At 37.7% G+C, this 19,574-nt stretch overlaps 1 protein-coding gene across 1 annotated transcript in view; it reads right to left on the bottom strand.

Annotated features, from left to right (window-relative positions):
* LOC104163354 (contactin-5) overlaps positions 1-17,989 on the bottom strand; it is a gene marked incomplete at its 5' end in the record, with an annotated part of 26,456 nt that extends 8,467 nt beyond the window's left edge. Inside the window, 3 exons of the mRNA XM_009702342.1 lie at positions 3,544-3,653; positions 14,720-14,954; positions 17,919-17,989. Coding sequence (XP_009700644.1) covers positions 3,544-3,653; positions 14,720-14,954; positions 17,919-17,989 — 416 coding nt within the window. The remainder of the gene's footprint in view (positions 1-3,543; positions 3,654-14,719; positions 14,955-17,918) is intronic.
* Between the last annotated feature and the right edge of the window lie 1,585 nt (positions 17,990-19,574).

Consider the following 19,574-nt stretch of genomic DNA (forward strand, 5'->3'; position numbering starts at 1 on the left):
CTTCTCTACCAGTAGTGAGTGACAAAGAAAATATTGCCTAGGGCTGAAATAGATTTTATAACCTTCAGGTTATGGATTCTAAACAATAAGTATGAACCACACACTGTATTTTTCTACCATTCTGACAAAGTTTTCAAGCTACTTCTACTTTATCAGAGTGTAGCTGGCATATATTTAGTAAGGTCAGGCGGACAGCTGACAAACCTGTACTGAAGTCAGGAATAATATGTGCTTTGGAAGATGCAAATGAGTACAGCAAACCTTGCATAAAACTCATGTGACATAACAGTTAACACTGCCTTTCAGGGATGACAATGTGAAATTGGACAAGTTACTTTGCCTTTCATTACTCCTTAGTACAAAGTGCAAACAGGGCTGGAGCTAAAGTGGGTCACTGTGAGCTTGTCCATGTGTAGTAAATATTCTGTCACTTCTGTCGATTAGAGTCCAAACATTCAAATGCCAAAAAAATAGCCCCCTCTTCTATAATGCTGTTGCTAAAAGGCCAGGAAATGTGAAGACCATGTAGGTGGTTGTCACTGCTGTGGTGACTGCAGGCAGAATACAAATTGAGACATGAAAACAGAGTGGCTAGTCAGATTATTTTGCATTCAATTTGAATTGAAAACAGCATTTTGCTTGTGGTCCACAATAATCCTACATTAGGAAATAATTGTTAAAAAAATATAACTGATTCGTCTTTTTATCAAAGTCTCTGGATTTCTTTACATTTTCTATTTGGTAGTTGTGGATTAAGGGAGTACTGCAGGCTATATTCTGCGCTGTACTACATATGATAAAACTTTCAGAATCATTTTCTAAATTAAAATAGTGTTCACAGAAGCTGAAGAAAGTGAATCATAAGGAAAGTATAAAGCTGCTCTGTACTTTTGGTGTTTTTTTTTTTTTTTTTTGTGGAGGGATTTTAGGCCCAGTGCCTTGCTATATAGAGTCATTGTTTTGCACTGAGGGGATGGTTTAAAGAGAAACTGTCAGTATGTTAGCAAAATTGGGCTGATAGTGTGGGCTTAATGTTCCTAAGTGAATACTGTAATGCACTGACTCACTATACTGATCCTATAAATCATTATCTCCTTTCTGATAAAATCCTTCCCAAAAATGGAACTGAAAAATCTAGCAATACCATCCTCAGGTTGTGTTCTGTCCTGAAAAAAACAAGAGAGCAGCATTTACTCTTTTGTTTATTGAGTAAGGACTGCTCTGAACATAATTCTTCCTGGGAATGAGGACAGAAAAGTGCAAACTACTCCCTGAAAGATTTGTCCGTCAGAAAGTGGGCAGAGAAATTCTGGCTAAATGAACAAAGAGCGAAAAGGAGGAGGGAGAAAAAAAAAGCACCTTCCTCTCCCCAGATAGAAGTAGTAACTCAGAAGGCTCCTCTAATTCCCTCATGGTACAAGGTAGAAAGGGGCAGTGAAGTATTTTTATTTTTATATTTCATGTTTTTGTTCTGTCAACTGCAGGTCCCTGGCTTGAAACATTTCCTCTGTAATCCTCATGCTAGAATCCTAAAATTGATGAGAAGTCAAATTATTAATAAGGTTCAATGTTAATAGCCTGTGCTGTATCAATAACAATTTCTAAATTCATTCCTAAGAAGTCTGTGAGAGACATGGAGCAGGTGAGTGTTACTGGTGGGGTCAGAGTAAGCTGAACTCCAAAGGTCTGAAGACTTTGCAAGCCAGGAAGACCACCTCTGATACAAAGAGAGCCCACTGTCCTACCTGCAACAGCCATTGATCACTAGGACACATCCGTAGAGCTAAGGGAAATGTTATGTGACAAGCAGGTAAATGCAAAATACATTCAGGTTATGAAAGAATATGTTTCTAGGGAAATATTTTTCAATTTTTCAATAGAAAGAAAATATATTTTTTATTGTAAAATATGTAAAACAAAGTTAATAGAACATTTTGAGAATCAATGCAATCAATGGAATGAGGATAAGAGTAAGAATAGTAGGTGTAATTTAAAAGATGTCAAGATATCTGAGAGGGAGTAGCAAACAGCCACCTTTCTGAAGAGAAAAAGACAGGGTGCAGTGAGTAAGTTATTTCAGAGAATAAAAGAGTGGCCTGGAAATTGAAGACAAAGGTTAGTAGCAAGTGGAACACTTCAATGTGGAGAGAGGTAGCATTTGCAAGGTGAATATCATCTCTATCAGATACAGTTTTGTTCTCTTTATATGTAGCAGTTCTAAAGGTAAAATGGTTAGATATCACTTTTACTGCATGAAGCAAGCCATGGGCAAATGGGTAAAAACACTTTTAACGTAAGGAAGGAGTGGGGATAAAGTACAATGAGAGAGAACTGACAGAGGGTTTGCAGAGTTCAGCATGGAGGCGTATATGGGAAAGAGACCTGAACAAATGAGAGACCTGAGGGGACAGGCCATAGTCACAACCTGCCCGGGCTGTGCTGGATAGCAATATGGGAGTATCTGGGTATCAAGAGGCTACAGTAATCAGGTAAAACAGTGCTAACTGACTGTCTAAGCTGTGGGGTAAATGTCCTGGTCACGGCTGTCCAGCCTGAGGCTGTGCTGGAGAGCGTGGTGGCTCTGGTGCTGCCTGGGTACCTGCGTTTCCTTCCTAAAGCCATCAGTGATGGCCACCAGCCCCCAGGTCTTGTCTGGGCAGGCTGCAAGGGAGACATTCTGTGCTAGTAGGTCACAAGATGCCTTTAGATGTCCTTATGATTGGTATCTGCCTCAGATCGACATGTTTACCCTCTTTTCACTGTTACTGTAGAGAATCAGGAAAGGGTCAGCACTCTCTAAAGGACTAAAACAGGTCAAATAACCTGCACCCCAAAATCAGTAAAATGAGTCTGGCTGAGCTATTTTATGAGGATCAACGTAGCCTGAACCACAAGGTTGGGATGGATTGTGATGTCCCCAAAGGATAGGTTTAGTCCTAGGTCCGATCTGTTCCTGGAAGTTTGCATTGTGAACTGAATCCAAAGCTACAACAGGATCCAAAAATGTGAGAAGATCCATTGCCAGGGCTGGTTCTCTTTCCCAAGTCAGGAAGGGCTGTCTCTAAGCAGAGCTTTACTTGTGGACTGTGTGGCTGCTGCTTCCCCTCCCAACATCTGACCTTTTATGATCTGCTCGGCAGATGTGCCCCGGCCACTGCGGGATGAGAGCATGGGGATGGCAGAGGCTCTTCCCTTTCTCGGTGCTGATGGCTCTCAGTAAATAACAAGTTTGACAGGTCAGTTAGAGCTGGAAACAGTCAATACCTAATCTTCCCCAGCCTGTGAAAGATGCATGCTGGGTCACCTCTTCAGCTCTTTTTGAACCATCAAAGAGATGTTATAAGAACTGGTGTTGAACAGTTTTCAAGCACAAATAAATAAAAGATGTTCCAGTGCTACAGCTGTGACCGCTGTTCTACAGCTAGTCATATGTATGCTAAACTGAGCATAATTTCTATTGAAGTTTCACTACTGCACATGTTAACAGAATGCAACGCTTGCAAAAGCAACAAGACTTCTCATTATGATATTCTGTGTTCATACCTCAAATCCTTGCGGTCTTCCTAGACTTTCTTTAATGTGTTTCCACGCAACAAGAATCTCTGATACAGACAAACTCGTAGCTTTGACATCGATGGGAGCAGCAGTGGGTTCTGCATTAAGAAAAATTGAAACAATAAACCTCCACTGTAACAGCTTGTATTTATCAAAACCACTCCATCTGAAACTGTCATTTACTTCTTTTGCTCTACCTTAAGACTCACAAGAAGGTATGACACTTATGGGGAACATGAAAAACTGAACAAGATTAAGAGATTATTACTGTTGTATTTCTTTATTTGTTTTGTGCTACATCAATATCTCATCACTGATAACGGGCACAGCAAACTGTGACAGAATCTCTTGCCTATGATTTTTTTAAAAAAATTTAGTATTTGTAAATCTGTCCCCCCGCCCCCTCCAACCCCTTTCATAGCCCTTGATCAGCCTAACTCCAGCAGTAAATGGAGCATTCATTCCCTTCCTGGCTTTTTAGTGCCATTCTGTCAGCTCAGGATGAGTGATACCTTGTTAGGGTGCTCAGTCAGTCCTGCCTCAGGGTCATACCGAGTAATAAGTGAGACACAGAGCTGTAGCGAAATGCTACGTAAAAGAAATTTTTAGGACTATGTTATTATGTCCTTGAGGTCACAGGCACCAGTGTTTGGGGCATGCCATCTTCTCTCTGCTGTGAAGCATTTACTGTTTTAGGCCTGGGATGCACACTTTTCTAAAGAAGGCACTAAGACGTAGGATTTGTCCCTCTGATTACCGGTGCTGTTACCGTTGGCCCTATGTCCGTCTTGCTATCTCTAGGCTATTCATAGGTCACTCTGCAGTCTTGACCTCCTGATTATCTGGAGCAGAGGACTCCCCCTGCCCTCCAGCCAGGGCGAGTACCCTTCAGTGCTGCTGGGGTATGGCCAGGGTGCACGCTGGAGGCTTAGGGCTGCAGGATGCTTTACATATCACACCTGCCCAATGGTGTTGCCAAAGGCACCTTTTACTTTGCACTTTCATATCATTGAACACTTTACAGAGGCCCAACTTCTTTCAGTGGTTGGGAAGTTGGGTAAATGTACATAGAGATCTGCCACGACAAGCCATTGAGCATACTGCCTATTAGTATCATCAGTTAGTGCACTGGGAGTGAAAGGTGTCCAAAAATTGTCACCTCTCAAACTGAGACATGAGTTAAGGAAATCTTTTGGATCTTTTGCTTTATTACCTAAATATTACTGAAAATTTGCTTAAGACAAGCTGTGCTCAAGACAGGCTTGAACACAGACTGTGCAGCACACAGTAGCGGCATATCTCTACCATTCTGGTGTGGTTCACTTGCTCAGCAAAAAGGTGATTTCACATTCCCCAGCAGTTGCAGAGCCCGCGATTTCTTCCCTGGCCTAATGTTCCTCATTACATTTCTAATGTGTTGATCTGCTCTTGAAGGGCAGGCAGAGGTCTTGGCTTTTATGTTATAGGTAGGCACATCAAAGAGCTTTCTAAAAAATGGATTTTTGGGGGCTAATTTAACAAGGTTACAAAAAAGGAGTTTCCTTATGGAACCGTCTGAGTTAAAATGATACATTTTTCTCAGTGATCAAACTGCCTTAGTGAGATGCCTAATACCAGTCTTGACTCATTAGATACCCTCCTTTCTCTGATCATGTTGCAGGCATTGTTCTGGCACTGCTGCCCTACGCTTTTTCTCTGACATGGCTTTACGAATTTTTCATCCTTTTTGATGTCAGATTTTTAATGTTTGCAGCTCTTTTTGATCTTCTTTTTATTTACTTCTAAAGAAAAGAAGCATTTCTGATGTGCAAAATGGTGTTTACCAGAAATGAGTATTACTAATAAATATAAAACATGTATGGAACTTTTCAGGTAACAAAGAATAAAAAAAATATCTCCAGGAATAAGTGAAATGCTCTTCTGAATTTGATACTGAAAGAATTGTGCTATGAAGAAATATAGTCCTCATAATATGATTTTCTGTTCAATAGTTATACCCCGCTTTCTATTTTATGTACTACTAAGATTTGTGTGGCAAAAGCTATTTTCTAGTTTTTGTATTATTGAAGCAATTACCTTGTTGTCAGAAAAGATTGCAGTGGGATAAATAATTTGAGATGTACACAAAATGTTGGTTGGCAGCCTTTACACTTTCTATAAACATAGAAATCATTTCCTCTGCTTAGCATTCACTAGGAGTGGTTTATGTATTGCTTAGAATAGAAACACAGAATATTTTTTGATATTTTAAAAAATTGTTTTCAACAAATGGAGTATGTTAAGAAAATGCATTTCTTACATGTCAAAAAATTATTCACTGCGGTTTCACTGATATTAGACATTGAGAATGTAAGTGTTCAGCAAAAGAACAGAAATTATGTATTTAGGAATAGGGTTATATTATGACTGTCTGAAAGTTTATGGAGACCAAATAGCATTTTTTATTGATTCAGATAAGATGAGGACCATATAATTTCTAGTGATATAATACAGTCTGTGGTTCACTCCAATGTCATGCTTTATTCTGTGTGTCTAAAACTAATGATAAGTTTGACAGGTTCATTAGGTTTTTCTGTAATGGTCACTGATGTTATAATAATAGTCTTTTCTTAATATCTTGGCATTATGCTAAACTTATAGGTGTCTGCCTGAGGTCATACTACTTGGAAAAAAAAAAAGGGCCAATGTCTTTAATGGTCCTTTTAATATTCCCTGATTGAATTAAAGGTGCAGCACAGCAAGTTCTCAAAAGGCTGTGTGCAATGTCCATGAAACATTGTCTTCCCATGTGCTACAATCACACTTTAAGGAAACATGTTTAATCTGTAGCTCTTTGGGATGGCTATAATAAAGTGGGACAAAGAATTACACTAATTGCATTGATCTAACGTTCAGAGAGGGAATCCTGAATTTTGATACTAGCAAGCAAGAGAAAGAAGAGTTCTGTTCTCCCTATTTATGGCTGTAAACTGATCTGTTTTTCTGAAATATTTATCCTTAAAGATTTCCATATGATCTAACTTAAAAAACAAGTCCAATGGCCTATTCATGTTTCTGTTGTTTTAACTCTCCCATGGAACAGAGTCTCAGTCAGGACTCCTCATTCAATCACTTAATAACCATTCACTTCTCATTTTGACCCCAGCAAGGATTTTTACACACTTCCCTAATTCAAAATCTGAGCTCTCACTTGAAGCTGAGAACCTCAGCCTATGTAATTGCATTATGGCTCCAGGTAGTTCCACATAGTTGAGATTTTGGGACTTTAGCCAGGACCCATGAGTGCGATAATTCATTTCTGTGGAAAAATCCACAAAAGAGATTTGTCAGAAGGAATGAGAAGTCATCCTTCTTGTGTCAGCCTGTAGGTAAAGAAAGTGGTAGTATTTGCTTCCTTGCTGGAAATGGCCACAGGGACGATCTTCCAAGTCAGAGGATCTCCAGTAAGCTTTCCGTTCCTGAGAAAAGCCAAGAGACATTATGGTCAGCTCCACCTCTCAGCCGATCTGATGTGTGTCCCTGGCCAAGGGACTCTACCGCATCTGTGGTGGCACAGCTGCCGGCAGGATAAGACTCTCTCCAGAATCTTGTGCTAGAAACCAAAAAGTTGTCTGGTTTCCAAAACACCAAAAATAACTTGACTGATTTGTTTCCTGGACAGGCCCTTGGACTTCTGACTTTTCCTCAAGTCCTTTCTATTTTCACCTTCTCTCTGACCAGTATCTTTGCAGAGGACTTTAAAACAGAAAAATTGGAAGGGTGAGGAAATGAGCTAGCAGTGAAGCAGTGATCAGACCTGCAGTGCTGACCACTGCCCTGGACCTCTTTTATTTAGTGGTGAAACACCCTTACTTATCAGGTAGAACTTCTGAAGCCTACTCCTGTAATGCTGCTCTCCTCCACACTTGCTTATAGGATACATCCTGCTGCAGCTCTCCCTTCTCCGTGGAATAACCAGGATTTATTACACAGTGGAGTGTCACGTGAGATATGGAGCCGCCTTATTCCATGAAGGCTTTACCAACATGTTACCTACACACAGCTCACTCATCTTGGCACAACTTCTCCAAGAATTTGGACAAGCGGACTGATAAAATTCAGGCTTTGTTAGATTAAAAGTTCAGAGGAGCATTGCCATCTTCATGAATATAAATGGTTCATTTCCACCAAATGACGTGGCAGCCAGAGTTATCCTCATCACATGAGGAGGGGATGTGCCTATTATATTGATTGTATAGCTCATTTCCCATGACAGCTAGTGGCATTAACCAAAGGAATGTTTAATAAACTCTTACATGTCAGGATTGTGATTTCATTCTTTAAAAAAATCAGTGGAGACAGCTCTGCCTGAACTTTTACAGGATCTCTCCGGATGGATCAGCTGGCAGAAACAGGAAATAATCCACTGTAGTTTACAGCTAATATGCCGATTTATTAATTTTCAGGTTCACCTAAACCCCAAGTAGCTCAGCTTTAGCAATGAAATAAATGACAGGACTTTACTTCATGAATATAAGATTTTAATTAAAGACATGGAGGCTGTATTTAAAAGTGTGTAATTGCATATTCTTTCCTCTAAATGAAAAGGAAAGGGTCATGTATTTGTTTAAATAAGGGCTCAGGGTGAAAATCGAGGGGAGATGGACCTAACCAGAACAATCCTTCACTCTGCAGTGTCTTGTTTAATATCACGTCATCCACTAGCTGGCCTGATGCAAAACTTCTTAAAGTTATGAAGGATCAAAGCTGCAAAGGCTGTTGTATGGCCCTTTGCCTTTCAGATAATTGAGAGCTTTGATTCTCCATTGGCTCAATGAGTTAGTACAAATCAAGAACAAAAGCTCTGTGCAGTATCATTACCTCTTGTATGTGTTACAGAAGTGCATCTGGGGTCCCGCAGGAGGTTTTAAACAGCAAGACTGAGAGCCTTCAGGCTTTACCTTGTACTGCTTAGGGCTCTCTATTTCATATCTAGAAGTTTTTAGTAGTATTCATTACACTGTTTATAAAAATCATAGGACTTTCAATTTTTGTGAAGATAATTTTGTCAGGTGCCTGAAGGAGAAGATAGATACTGAAATTAACAGAACTGATTCTGTATCACCCATTGTGGCAATCATTAAAAAAAAACCTTTATAAAAGATCTAACTCATCTTGAAACCAGTTGGGTTCCCTCTTTCTCCCAGATGCTTATTTCTCTTTCCTTTTATATTCTTGCCCATTTCTATACTACATGTATTATAATTCGTATTTTTTCTTGTGCTGTGAGGTTGTGTCTGTACTTGTAAACTAAACAGGGACAGAGAGACAAGGCACCAGCCTGAGCATGGACATAGAGTTGTCCATAACATTAAATAGTTAGCGTGATCCATGGTGAAGTACTGACTCTGGCCAACCCGTGCTGCCCCAAAATATGCCCAGGTGCCTGGCCAGGGATGGTTCCCAGGAGGTATATGGTTGCAGCCACGTCTGGAGAGTGACAGTGTTCAAGTGTGCAGATGCAGACTCTTTTTGGCCAGTTGGCTTCAAGGATAAAGAATGGCTGGCTTGTTTTATTTGTTAAAAAAAGATGTTGCATCATTGTCCTTTAAGTTTAAAAGCTCTTCACCATCCCTAATAATTCCCTGATTTGCAGACACCATTTTGTCCAAAATCAGCCTTTTTTTACTAGAACAAAAGCAACAAGCTCTTCTAGTTTCTACTTATTTCCTGATGATCCTGTTATTCCTTTGAAGCTGTAACATCTGGAGTTCTTTGTTGAGCATGAGCAACCAGAACTGTAGATAAGATTTTAGCAAACCCTGATAAAATTGAAAACATTTGAGTCTTTCTTGTGTGTATGTTCTACCTATTTGTAATGGACTGACTTGTTACTACTCGTTATGTACTTGACCTAGCACTTGTGTGTCTTTCCTGTTCCTTTCCCTCTAGTCCTCTATTTAACATTTTTCCTATATATTGTTCAGATCCTTCTCTGTATTGACAGTGCATCCTGAAGTTGTAATAACAGCAATATCATAACCAGGTCTTCTGTTAGCATTATGAATATTAAATATATATGATCTAAGACTGATCCTTAAGAAATTCTGCCAGTAGCCTTCCAAGCCTTTCACAAGTCTGGTATAAAGGTATTTTTTGTCTGCACTTATTTAGATTTTTTTTTTCTTGATACATTAACTAAAATTTATTTTTGCCAACTGTTCTTTGTTTTCATTATTTTGGGATAGAAGAGATCTTACCCCAGGTCTCTGAGCATGTAAACGGGATGAGGTCTCACCATCCATGGCAGTCATGAATAGAAAAACAGATTAAATTTCATTCATGGTACATTTGAATAGCAAATTCTGCATTGCTTAAATTGGAAAGGGTTGAATTTCTGAGCAGTTGACAATACCGGGAGTTTTCACTACAGATGTAAATATTTGCAGACTTTCACATTCTTATTAGCTATCCTGTCTATATCATCTTATTTATTTAAAATAAATGATAAAGTATTCAGTTATTGTTGGTCCATTCCTTGATTATCATTAATATCAATGCTTTATTTACTTCACATTTTTTCCTGCTTTATATACTTTCCTAACTTAAAAAAAAAAATTTTTTTCACCTTAATTTTTGGCAATACTTGTGTTATTCTTATGCTTTTCATTATTTGGATTTTATTATGTATGCTTTTTACTTATTCTGAATATCTTTTAATGGGTACATCTCTAGATCCTCAGTTGTAATGTACTGCCTTAGAAATGTACCGTTTCTTGCAGTATAAACTTCAGGTAGATTTTACATCTTTGGCTCAGAGACATTCCGAAGCACTTTCATTTCTAGTCTCAATTGTTAATTCCACGTTATTAAATAATTTTCTGCTATTTAATGATGACTACTTGTACTGTTATTTGTTATGATCAGCTTTTCTATAGTGTCTTAATTGTTCATCAAAACAAGACTATACTACCATTGTTTCTTCTCAGTTAGTCAGTACTGAACAAAGAATCTGCTAGTTATCACAGCCGGAACACAAGGTCATTAGTCATATTTACTCTCCAAACTACTCTGAGCAGCTAAATTCTCTCATAAATAACAGTGTCCTGTAATATTTATCTAAAACTAGAAAAGTCTTTCTCAGCATCCAAATTGACCAGGGCAATCGGCAACTAACCTCTAGTTCAACTCCCAGTTTCTTTAATTGCTCTTTTCTGAAACGAGATGGAACCCAAGGATATTCTGTTTGATCCAAACACTGGGTTTGTATTTCCTGGTATGTTGTCACATTATCAGCATGTTATGACATCCAACCATTTTTACTTTTATTTTGTCTTTCCTATGGAGCTCATACTTTGTCTAGTTATGCTTGCTAAAGCAAGCCTACCTGGCCATCACTCTTATCAGTACAGTCTTTTCCATCTTCTTGCAATCATACCTTTACACTATCATATTTCCTTCTTCATTGCTATATTTCTGATTCTCCCAGTTTTCCTCTTTCAGTGAATTAAAACCACACATAGAGATTGCATATGATTTCCCTGATACTGAAAGTTTTTATTAGTAGTCTTGGCTTTCTTAACCGCTCGGTACTTGTGGAATGTAGTCATCAAGAAAAATCTCCAAAGAATATATAAATGTTAAAAAACCCAGTACTTAACTATGCTTTTGTTCATGGTTGATTTTTTTTTTTCAACATCTTGTGCCTTTACAATTTTTATTCTCTATGGATCAAAATCATCTGTGTCTGCACTGAAGTTCAGTGCTTTGTTTCAGTACGTTCTAGCGTGAATCTGATACCATTATTTTCCTAGCAGAAAGTACAGTCAGAAGATTTCTACCTGCTCTGTTCATGCTCCTTTTCAGCCTCAAGCCTGCACATTGCAAGCTATCTTCTGGTAGGCAGCCTAACTTGCTATGCTTTCGATGTGTTCTGAGGTCTCTTTCTCTTATTAAAGGGTTCCTTTATGGAAGGTTCAGGCTTGTCTTTCCCTGGTGCTGGAACATGACTATTGTGTCCTTCTGTTCTACCTTCTTATTGAAGATAATTGTGCATCATTTTTTCTATCCTACATCTTCTGTGTATCATCCTCATTCCTTCTTTAGAAATGGTCCTTGGCTGTCATCATCTCTTTTACTTCACTAAAACATCTGACTTCTCTTTTTCTTATTCTCTCCTTGTTTGCTTTCTTCCTTTCCTAAGGTTTCCAGGAAAGACTTCTCCTTCAAACTTTTCTACTGCATTGTCATCTTTTCCAGAGAGTTACATTTGCTTTTTATCCTCCTGCTGTATGCAGCTAGTTTTGTACAACCTTTTTATCTGCTTCTCCATTCTATTCTCTATTCTTGCATTACATTCATCTGCATCTTTAGCTCCTGGATATTCTCTCCCGTGAGCTATATCCTGGTGACGTTTCCTATGAAGTCAAAAAGCCAATGAAGAAGAAGAAGATATGTCTTAAAACATTTATAACCAGACAGGCTTTTTTCCCTTCTTCAACTTTGGGTTATCACCATCATCCATCCCTCAGTAACCATTGGTATCATATTATCTTCTAAATATCTGACTTGGAGATGGAGATAGAAATAAGATGATTAGCACCTCTAATTACGAAAAAGCACCCAGTGTTTTGCTCATGTTTTCTGAGATTTTTTACTCTGAAGGTTTTTAAGCCTTTTGTCTCAGTCAGAGACATTTTTTAATCAGAGGGCAATCAATTGTGTTCACAGCGGGGAACATCTTAATAACACCTGCCAAGCTCCTTGCCTAGGCATAACTCAGAGCCACCACAAATGACCTCTGAATGTACATCAGAGAGCACACAGTATGCAGTCACAGTCATACAGAAAAGAGACAGATGCATTCATTCTTAATAAATGAGAAATTTCTTCTTTGTCCAGAACCTATCCTATGCAAACTCTTGGTTTTTTTCCTGTGGGCTTAGCAGAGGCAACAGGCTTTAGTCTTTCTTAGACAAATTTATTATGCCAGTAAACAACTGTAGATCCATCTGTAAATGTGGGAAACCTTTTAATATGCAACATAAAAGTTCCTCAACTTTTAATAATTTTATTGTAGGCCTTTATTCTAGATGTTTGCAGAGCAGTGAATTGAGTGTGCGATGAAAAACAAGTAAGCTAAGGGTTTGCTGGATCAGCCCTAACACCATAATATATTGTACTGTCAATCTTTATTTAATATCTCCTCTTCAACAGAAGTCATTGAGAAAATGTGCCTTCAGTTGTTTAGCTCAAATGTGAAAGCTCATGCCCCTTTCAAAGTCAGTTCCCCCTTTTTTCATAGCAAACTGTCTATTGTCCTCAGTCTCCATATTGCCACGAATTTAGCTGTAATAAACTGTTTTGTTATTCCTTTAAATTTTCAGTATATCACGTCGGGTTATTCTGGAGAAAAGCGTTTTAGAAATTATTTTTGCACTGTATTGTCACAGCATCCCATATTTTTTCCTCAAATACAAGTCTTATAAAGTATTTATCACCATAGAATTCGTCTTACCAAAGGAAAGTCTAACGTACAGACACACACAGAGACAGAATTAGCAAAGCTATGATGGGTATGTACTTTCAAGTAACTGAATTACTTGAACTGAAAAGTTGGTTTCTAGAGATAGTATCTGGGAGCATAGAGAGAAAGTTAATTTTAATAATTCTATTAAGATAATTTGTAAAGTTCATGTTTTAAAAGAAATGCTAGAAAATTGATTTATATATTACTGATTATTCCACTTCCAGTCTTGTCCATATAACAGGCAAAGGACTACTTATTACAGTTCAGCATTCAGCTTTTGTTAAAATAGCTTTTGCTATTAAAAAAAAATCCATTAAGATTTGCCTTCCTTCCCTTGTAAAACTCTATTTTTATTGAATTTTCTGATTAGAGTATGAAACTGTTAAATAATAAAAACATCACCATTGGTCTCACAGTATAATTTTCCATTGAGGAACAGGGAAGTCAACTGTAAAATTTCCAAGTTGTATTGTGCAATTTTTGCATTTTAAAATGTATTTGTTTTTATAGTAATATGAATACTTGGTAATGCTAATCTGAACAGTGGAACACAAACAAATTACTGGAACTGCTTTTAGCAAAAACAGCATTTCCAACCTCTATAATTACTGTGAGAGAATAGTAGTAGATAATCTCTGCTACATCATGGCTTCAAAATTACACATTTATTGTGGGCTAATATGGAGCAGCATTTAATGTTTTCCAGCTTCACATGAAATACCATTATCTTCACACTACATTTTTGAGGAGATAGTATGAAATTCCCCCCATCTATACTAGGACTGTACTTATTGTATTCTTTTAAAAGGAGACAGACTCAAAGATAGTATAGTAAAGAACTGAAGTGTATGACTTCCAGTAATGGAGTTGCTCAAAACATTCCTGTGGATAATATTTATTTAGCTATTGTGTGTATGGAAGTTTCCATACACTGACTCCTGTCAGTACAGAACAACTTCTTTTACTAGCACAAATTAGTCTTTTTTTTTTTTTCCCCCAAAAATACTGTTGCGAGTTATATCAAGTTGACATAGAAATTTTCAAGAAATATTTTTTATTTGCTCTTCTGAGCTATTCTTACAATTCACATTAAATATTTGGACATTAAGATAAATTCAGAACATTTATACTATTGAACTAAAAAAGAGAGAAAGTAATAGAAAAAATTTAATAAAAAAAACCCCACAAAATTGCATTCTGTGCGTGCACTTTTAGTATCCATTAACCAGGAAATGAACATTCATAATTGAATCTATTTAGTCATGAGCTCTGGTCTAATTAACCCGTCAAAAAAAGTATGATGACCCTCAGAAACATTAGAAAATATGAGCCTTTCTTTGCTCATTGTTAGAGCAGCCCAGTTTAAAGTTAAGACTACAGATTTCATATTAGGCATGAACCTTCATTAAAAGAGATTTTTGTTTTGTTAGGACTGATGTGGCTTGATGTCTATTCCTAAACTTTGTCACTTGCTTTCTGGGTAACCTTGGAAAGTCAGTTTACCTCCTTCTCTGCAAAACATGTTTAATGTTACTTAGCACTTCTGCAAAGAATTTTGAAATTTAAGATTGAAAAAGTATGGTATAATAGGACACATTATATAAAAGTAGCTTAATATAGTTCATAATATACAAGTTAACTTCATTTTGAACTGACCTCCTTCAGCTGAGCAGATGACCACGATAGGGCTGAAAGGACCATCTCCTTTGTTGTTGTAAACACCAACTTTCACCTCAAAAGGAGTCAGAGGTGGCACACTTTCATCTCTGTAGATGAACTTCGACGCATCTGAAGATGTCACCATTTTTTCCTTCCAGCCACGCGTTCCATTGGGTCTGAAGGCTACAATATATCCAAATCCTTCTCCACTCTGAAACTCTTCTGAGACTGGCTAAAAAATAAAGTTCAGGTAAAGTTCAGGTGGGTTTTACTGATTTAGAAAGCAGTCACTCAGTGGCTGACCATAATCTGGCTGTTTGTGTGAAGATGATCCCTCATAGTTGCATTATGGGGTTTTACTTATCATGCCTGGGAATACATAGGGATAATTGCTTCTGAAGAGGAACCTTGTAAGAGAGTTCTTCACTTAAGCACCATAGTTAGGTCACTGTCCTAGGACTGAATAAACTCTTGGGCTCAGAAAGATTTTTTCTTCTATATCTCCCACTTTGTGGTTAATGCTTTAACCAATTAGTGGAATAGCCCATCCCAGTGGCCTTGTTAAAAATGTAGAGCAACATATTTTGAAGGGGTCCTAAAATATGATGTGAGTGGCACTTGCTACAGTGGGTCTCTCTTGGGTTTTAGCTGCTAGCCTGTTTAATTTCTGTATCCAAATGGGGTGTCAAGTCTTAGGGATTTAATTCTAGGGTTCAATTTGAGACTTAGATTATAATGTAATAAATCTCATTGTTGTAACTCTCAAACTGATTCTTGGTGAAAAAAAAAATCTCATTTACTTTTCTCTTCTCAGAGGATCTGTGAAATTAGCCACTTCAGTTGGGACACATCTGCCGTAAGCAGGTAGTCAGCAAAGGGATTTATCTGTTGAGAGGCTGAGCACCGCAAAAGCTAAATCTTACACATTCAGCTCACGGAATGGAATTTTTCATGCAAATTTACTGCCTACATTTCTTATAAAGTGAATGGACCAGTTTAGGAATTAGGTTATGTTTAACAGCTGTCAGCATATTAGGCCTATGGGACATGCCAAAAAAAGGGTGTCTAAACTGCTTCTCCTGAAGTGCCCATCCTAGATTTGAAGCTAATGAACATATGAATCAGAGCAGGGGCACAGGGGACACTGAGTCCTCACCCCTCTACATTGCAACTGAATGCCTCATCACCAGGCACCTCACTTGCAGACACTTTTTTCTATCCATCCTTCTGAGGCCGTGTACTGCACATCCAAGAAAAAAAAAAATCATGACTCCAAAGGCAGAGGAGGCAAAACGATGGCAGACTTTGTAATTTAGTGACTTGAGTTTGAAAGGAGGAGCCTCACATCTCTTCGCAATACTTATGGAGCTGGCAGTAGACAGTCGCTATAAAAAAAGCCAGAAATACAAGGGAAGCAGTAGAACCCTTGGATTTCACTGCAAATGCTAAATACACAGTGTGTGAATTAAAGTTGTGTGGGTAAAATTCTGTTTGAACTTGCTGAATGTAATCCAGGAGCCTAGGTAGTTTAGTCTTTTCCTGAATTCCAAGACACCCATATACCATCTCAGTATCTCTTCAGACTTCAAAGTACTTTGTTGAATTCCTACTGCCTGTGTAAGGCCAGTAAGACTTTTTGATCCTGCAAAAGCACAGACTGATTCTGCTGGAGCTATGCTAACTTACGCTGTGGTTGTGCCTTATGGAAATGCAGTGGCTACACCAGACAACACAGTAGCCTGTAGTGAGTTGTTGGAATATTATCCGATGTGCTAGGAGTAGCTCTTTAGCAGAAATTTCAACAATTACTTGGTGTTTTTTTTCTATCTTTTTACCATTTTTGAAGAGACAGTGACTATAATTAGAAAAGGTGGCAACCTTTCAAACAATGAAAAAAAATAAATATACCCACTTCACAGGTTATATTCAACACAGATGAAATGTCATGATGTTTTTGTAATCTTAATTTGACTAAGGACTTTATGCAGTTTAAGACATACGTGAAACAATACGAAGAACAGCACTAGGTATGGATGGAAACAAGAAGTTAATCAGAAACAAGGGGGAAGGATCAACATCTTCTGCCTTATTGGCAGTTTGAATTCCTTAGTTATAAGTGAAGAAGCATCAGCTGGCTCTTGTGGAAAAAAAAAGTCAATGTATACTGAAAGTTATGTTATGGGAATTGTTAATTTTTAACTGCCTGTTGTATCTATATTGCAGGATGGGACACCCATATGTCTCTGGTTTCTTTTGGAAGAAAACTTCAACCCTTGACAGAGAGGGAGATATAACACACTCCAGTAGTCCCCCACTCCAGTCACTTGGAGAACACTATAAAGACAATATGAATACTACACACTTTTATTAGGGATTGGGATTAGGCCAGTTTACATAGCTGGTGTTGGAGAAGGCAGATATGCCAACAGAAGACAGCCTCTTCCAATGTCCTAAAATTAGCCATTAGAATTCTGTGTGTTTCTTAGCACCTGAATTTCTCCTCAAGTTGGCTAGTTTAAAACTTTTTTCATGAAACCCCCATGTCTTTATTTGATGGAATTTTTCTTGGTTTTATATCTATATCTCTCTATATAGGAATGTGCATTTTCTGAATCTGAAACTCTTCATGATGAATACAGAAGTTTTGGAAAGTCCTCAAGAAAAGTCTCTGTTCTACTGTGTTATTTATCATTAGCAGAGAAAGCAGCTCCCACTCCTCCATTTGCCTGCTGGAACAGTCATACATCTGTGTTGCATCTTGCATCACAAATATCTTCTCAAAATAAAGGGCTATTTCAGGTCTTTAGTTTTATATTTTTATGAAATACTTAAAAAATAATTCTTTCTTAACTTAAGTTTAAAAAAAGTTGCAAGGCTTTCCTTCTCTTACCTTCGCTATTATTTCATCTGGTGTAGCATTTACGTAAGATCCAGAAAAGTCAAATCAATCCAAGCAGTAGATAGGAAGAAAAGGCTTATGAATTAGCACAACTTTGGAGCTGCTGCCATAATGCTCTCTATTTAAACCACATGAAAATGCACATTACTTTGAAACTTTAGGACATATTTAAAGAACAGTATTTTGAGTTCATGTCTTGCGAAGATTTGCTGTAAGGAAACCCCAGTACAGTACTCTTTACTTTGCCCTCAAAGAAGTAAACTTGAAACAAAACCTTTAATCAGAAAAGTCCCTTACCTCCCATGCTATTACTAATTCATGTCGCCTTCCACTTCTGCCACTTACATTAGCTGGAGGTGTCTTTGGAACTGTGAGCAAAAAGGAAAAAAAATAAAAACAAAAACCAGAATGTCCAAGTTATTGAAGTTTTCCCCATAGTAATAAGTTGCTGCAGAAGATACGAGCCTGTTAAATCAGAACAGAAATAACAAACATAACACTCTGTGGTAAAGAAAATTTGCTGAAGTTTCATTTCAGAGAATTCCACAGTCAAGCTGGTAAACTCAAACAAAGCATAAGCTGAGAAGAAAAATAGTATTGGAATAAAAAGCTGCTTAAGCACTCTGTCTTCTGCAGATTAGTCAAAATCTCAATGTACAGATCATCTAAGAGATAAATAGGAATTACCTTGTTAACATTTTCATTTTTTGAATAGACAAATCCAAACCAAACACCAGGGAATCTGACATATTTCAGACTTCAGGTAAAATCTTAGGACATAAAAAATATGTTTCTACTATTTCCCACGGCATTATTGATTTAGTTCTTGTAAATCTATTCTTGTATGCTTTACCAGGGAGCCAATTTTCAGAAATTTTGAAGTAACCATCCTTAAACACCCCTTATAATTTCTTGCAAAATGCTGGAAGCAGTACTACTGACAGTTCTTTAAAAATTGAAATCACCATTATGGCTTTAAAAGCACATACAAGTAGCTGACGAAATTCTTTAAAAGAAATTATAACTATCATCATCAATGTGAATTGGGTTATCATATTTTGTAAAACCAGAAATCTTAATTGTTCCATTGGAATTGTGTAATTTCTTTTATCTCACTTAGTGCCTCTAATGAAGTTCCTAAAATGAGTAACGTCTTGAGTTTGTTTACTGTGAGCAGGTAATGCTTGCATTCTTTATTTGATCAAATATGTCCTAAGATGTTAACTTTCTCTTTTCTTCCTTTCAGCAGTACATAGGTCGTTGGTAGAAATGTAGTGTGAGGCATTAACTGGTAAGGCCTTATTGCATGCTGTTTAGCTTATTTATTGAGTAGCACTGTGCCTTTGAACTATACAAAGAAAAATATATTTAAATAAATGTACATAGTCCTCTCTATTTCCCATGTTGATCATTAACAGCTTAAGTTCAATGAAAGTACAGTTTTTACTAGACACTGTAAGTTCACATAAAATTTCAGAATTTGTTTGTGTAGTGTCTTTTTGAACTCTGAACTCTACTTTAAAGAACAAAAGCCAAATTCTGCTTTTTTATCATAAATTATACAAATCCACAAAGCTTACGCGTTGCTTCTGATTTACACTGTTGGAAATGAGGGAAGAGCCCTTTTATTTGTGGTTCTTACCAGAATGATAGGGGAGACTTTTAATGTGTGAAACATCTCACTGCAATAAAGTTGGGTTTATCTGGCAAACATGGTGCCTTCAACTTTCTCCTTCTTTCCTTCCTATCTTCCTTCCTTCCTTCCTTCCTTCCTTCCTTCCTTCCTTCCTTCCTTCCTTCTGAGGGGATCGAGTGCACCCGCAGTAAGGGTGGGAGTGTTGATCTGCTTGAGGGTAGGAAGGCTCTACAGAGGGATCTGGACAGGCTGGATTGATGGGCCAAGATCAAGTGCCAGATCCTGCAGTTGGGTCACAATAACCCCATGCAATGCTA

This window comes from Cariama cristata, unplaced genomic scaffold (genome assembly GCF_000690535.1).
Source record: "Cariama cristata isolate BGI_N322 unplaced genomic scaffold, ASM69053v1 scaffold3436, whole genome shotgun sequence".
Classification (NCBI taxonomy): Eukaryota; Metazoa; Chordata; class Aves; order Cariamiformes; family Cariamidae; genus Cariama; species Cariama cristata.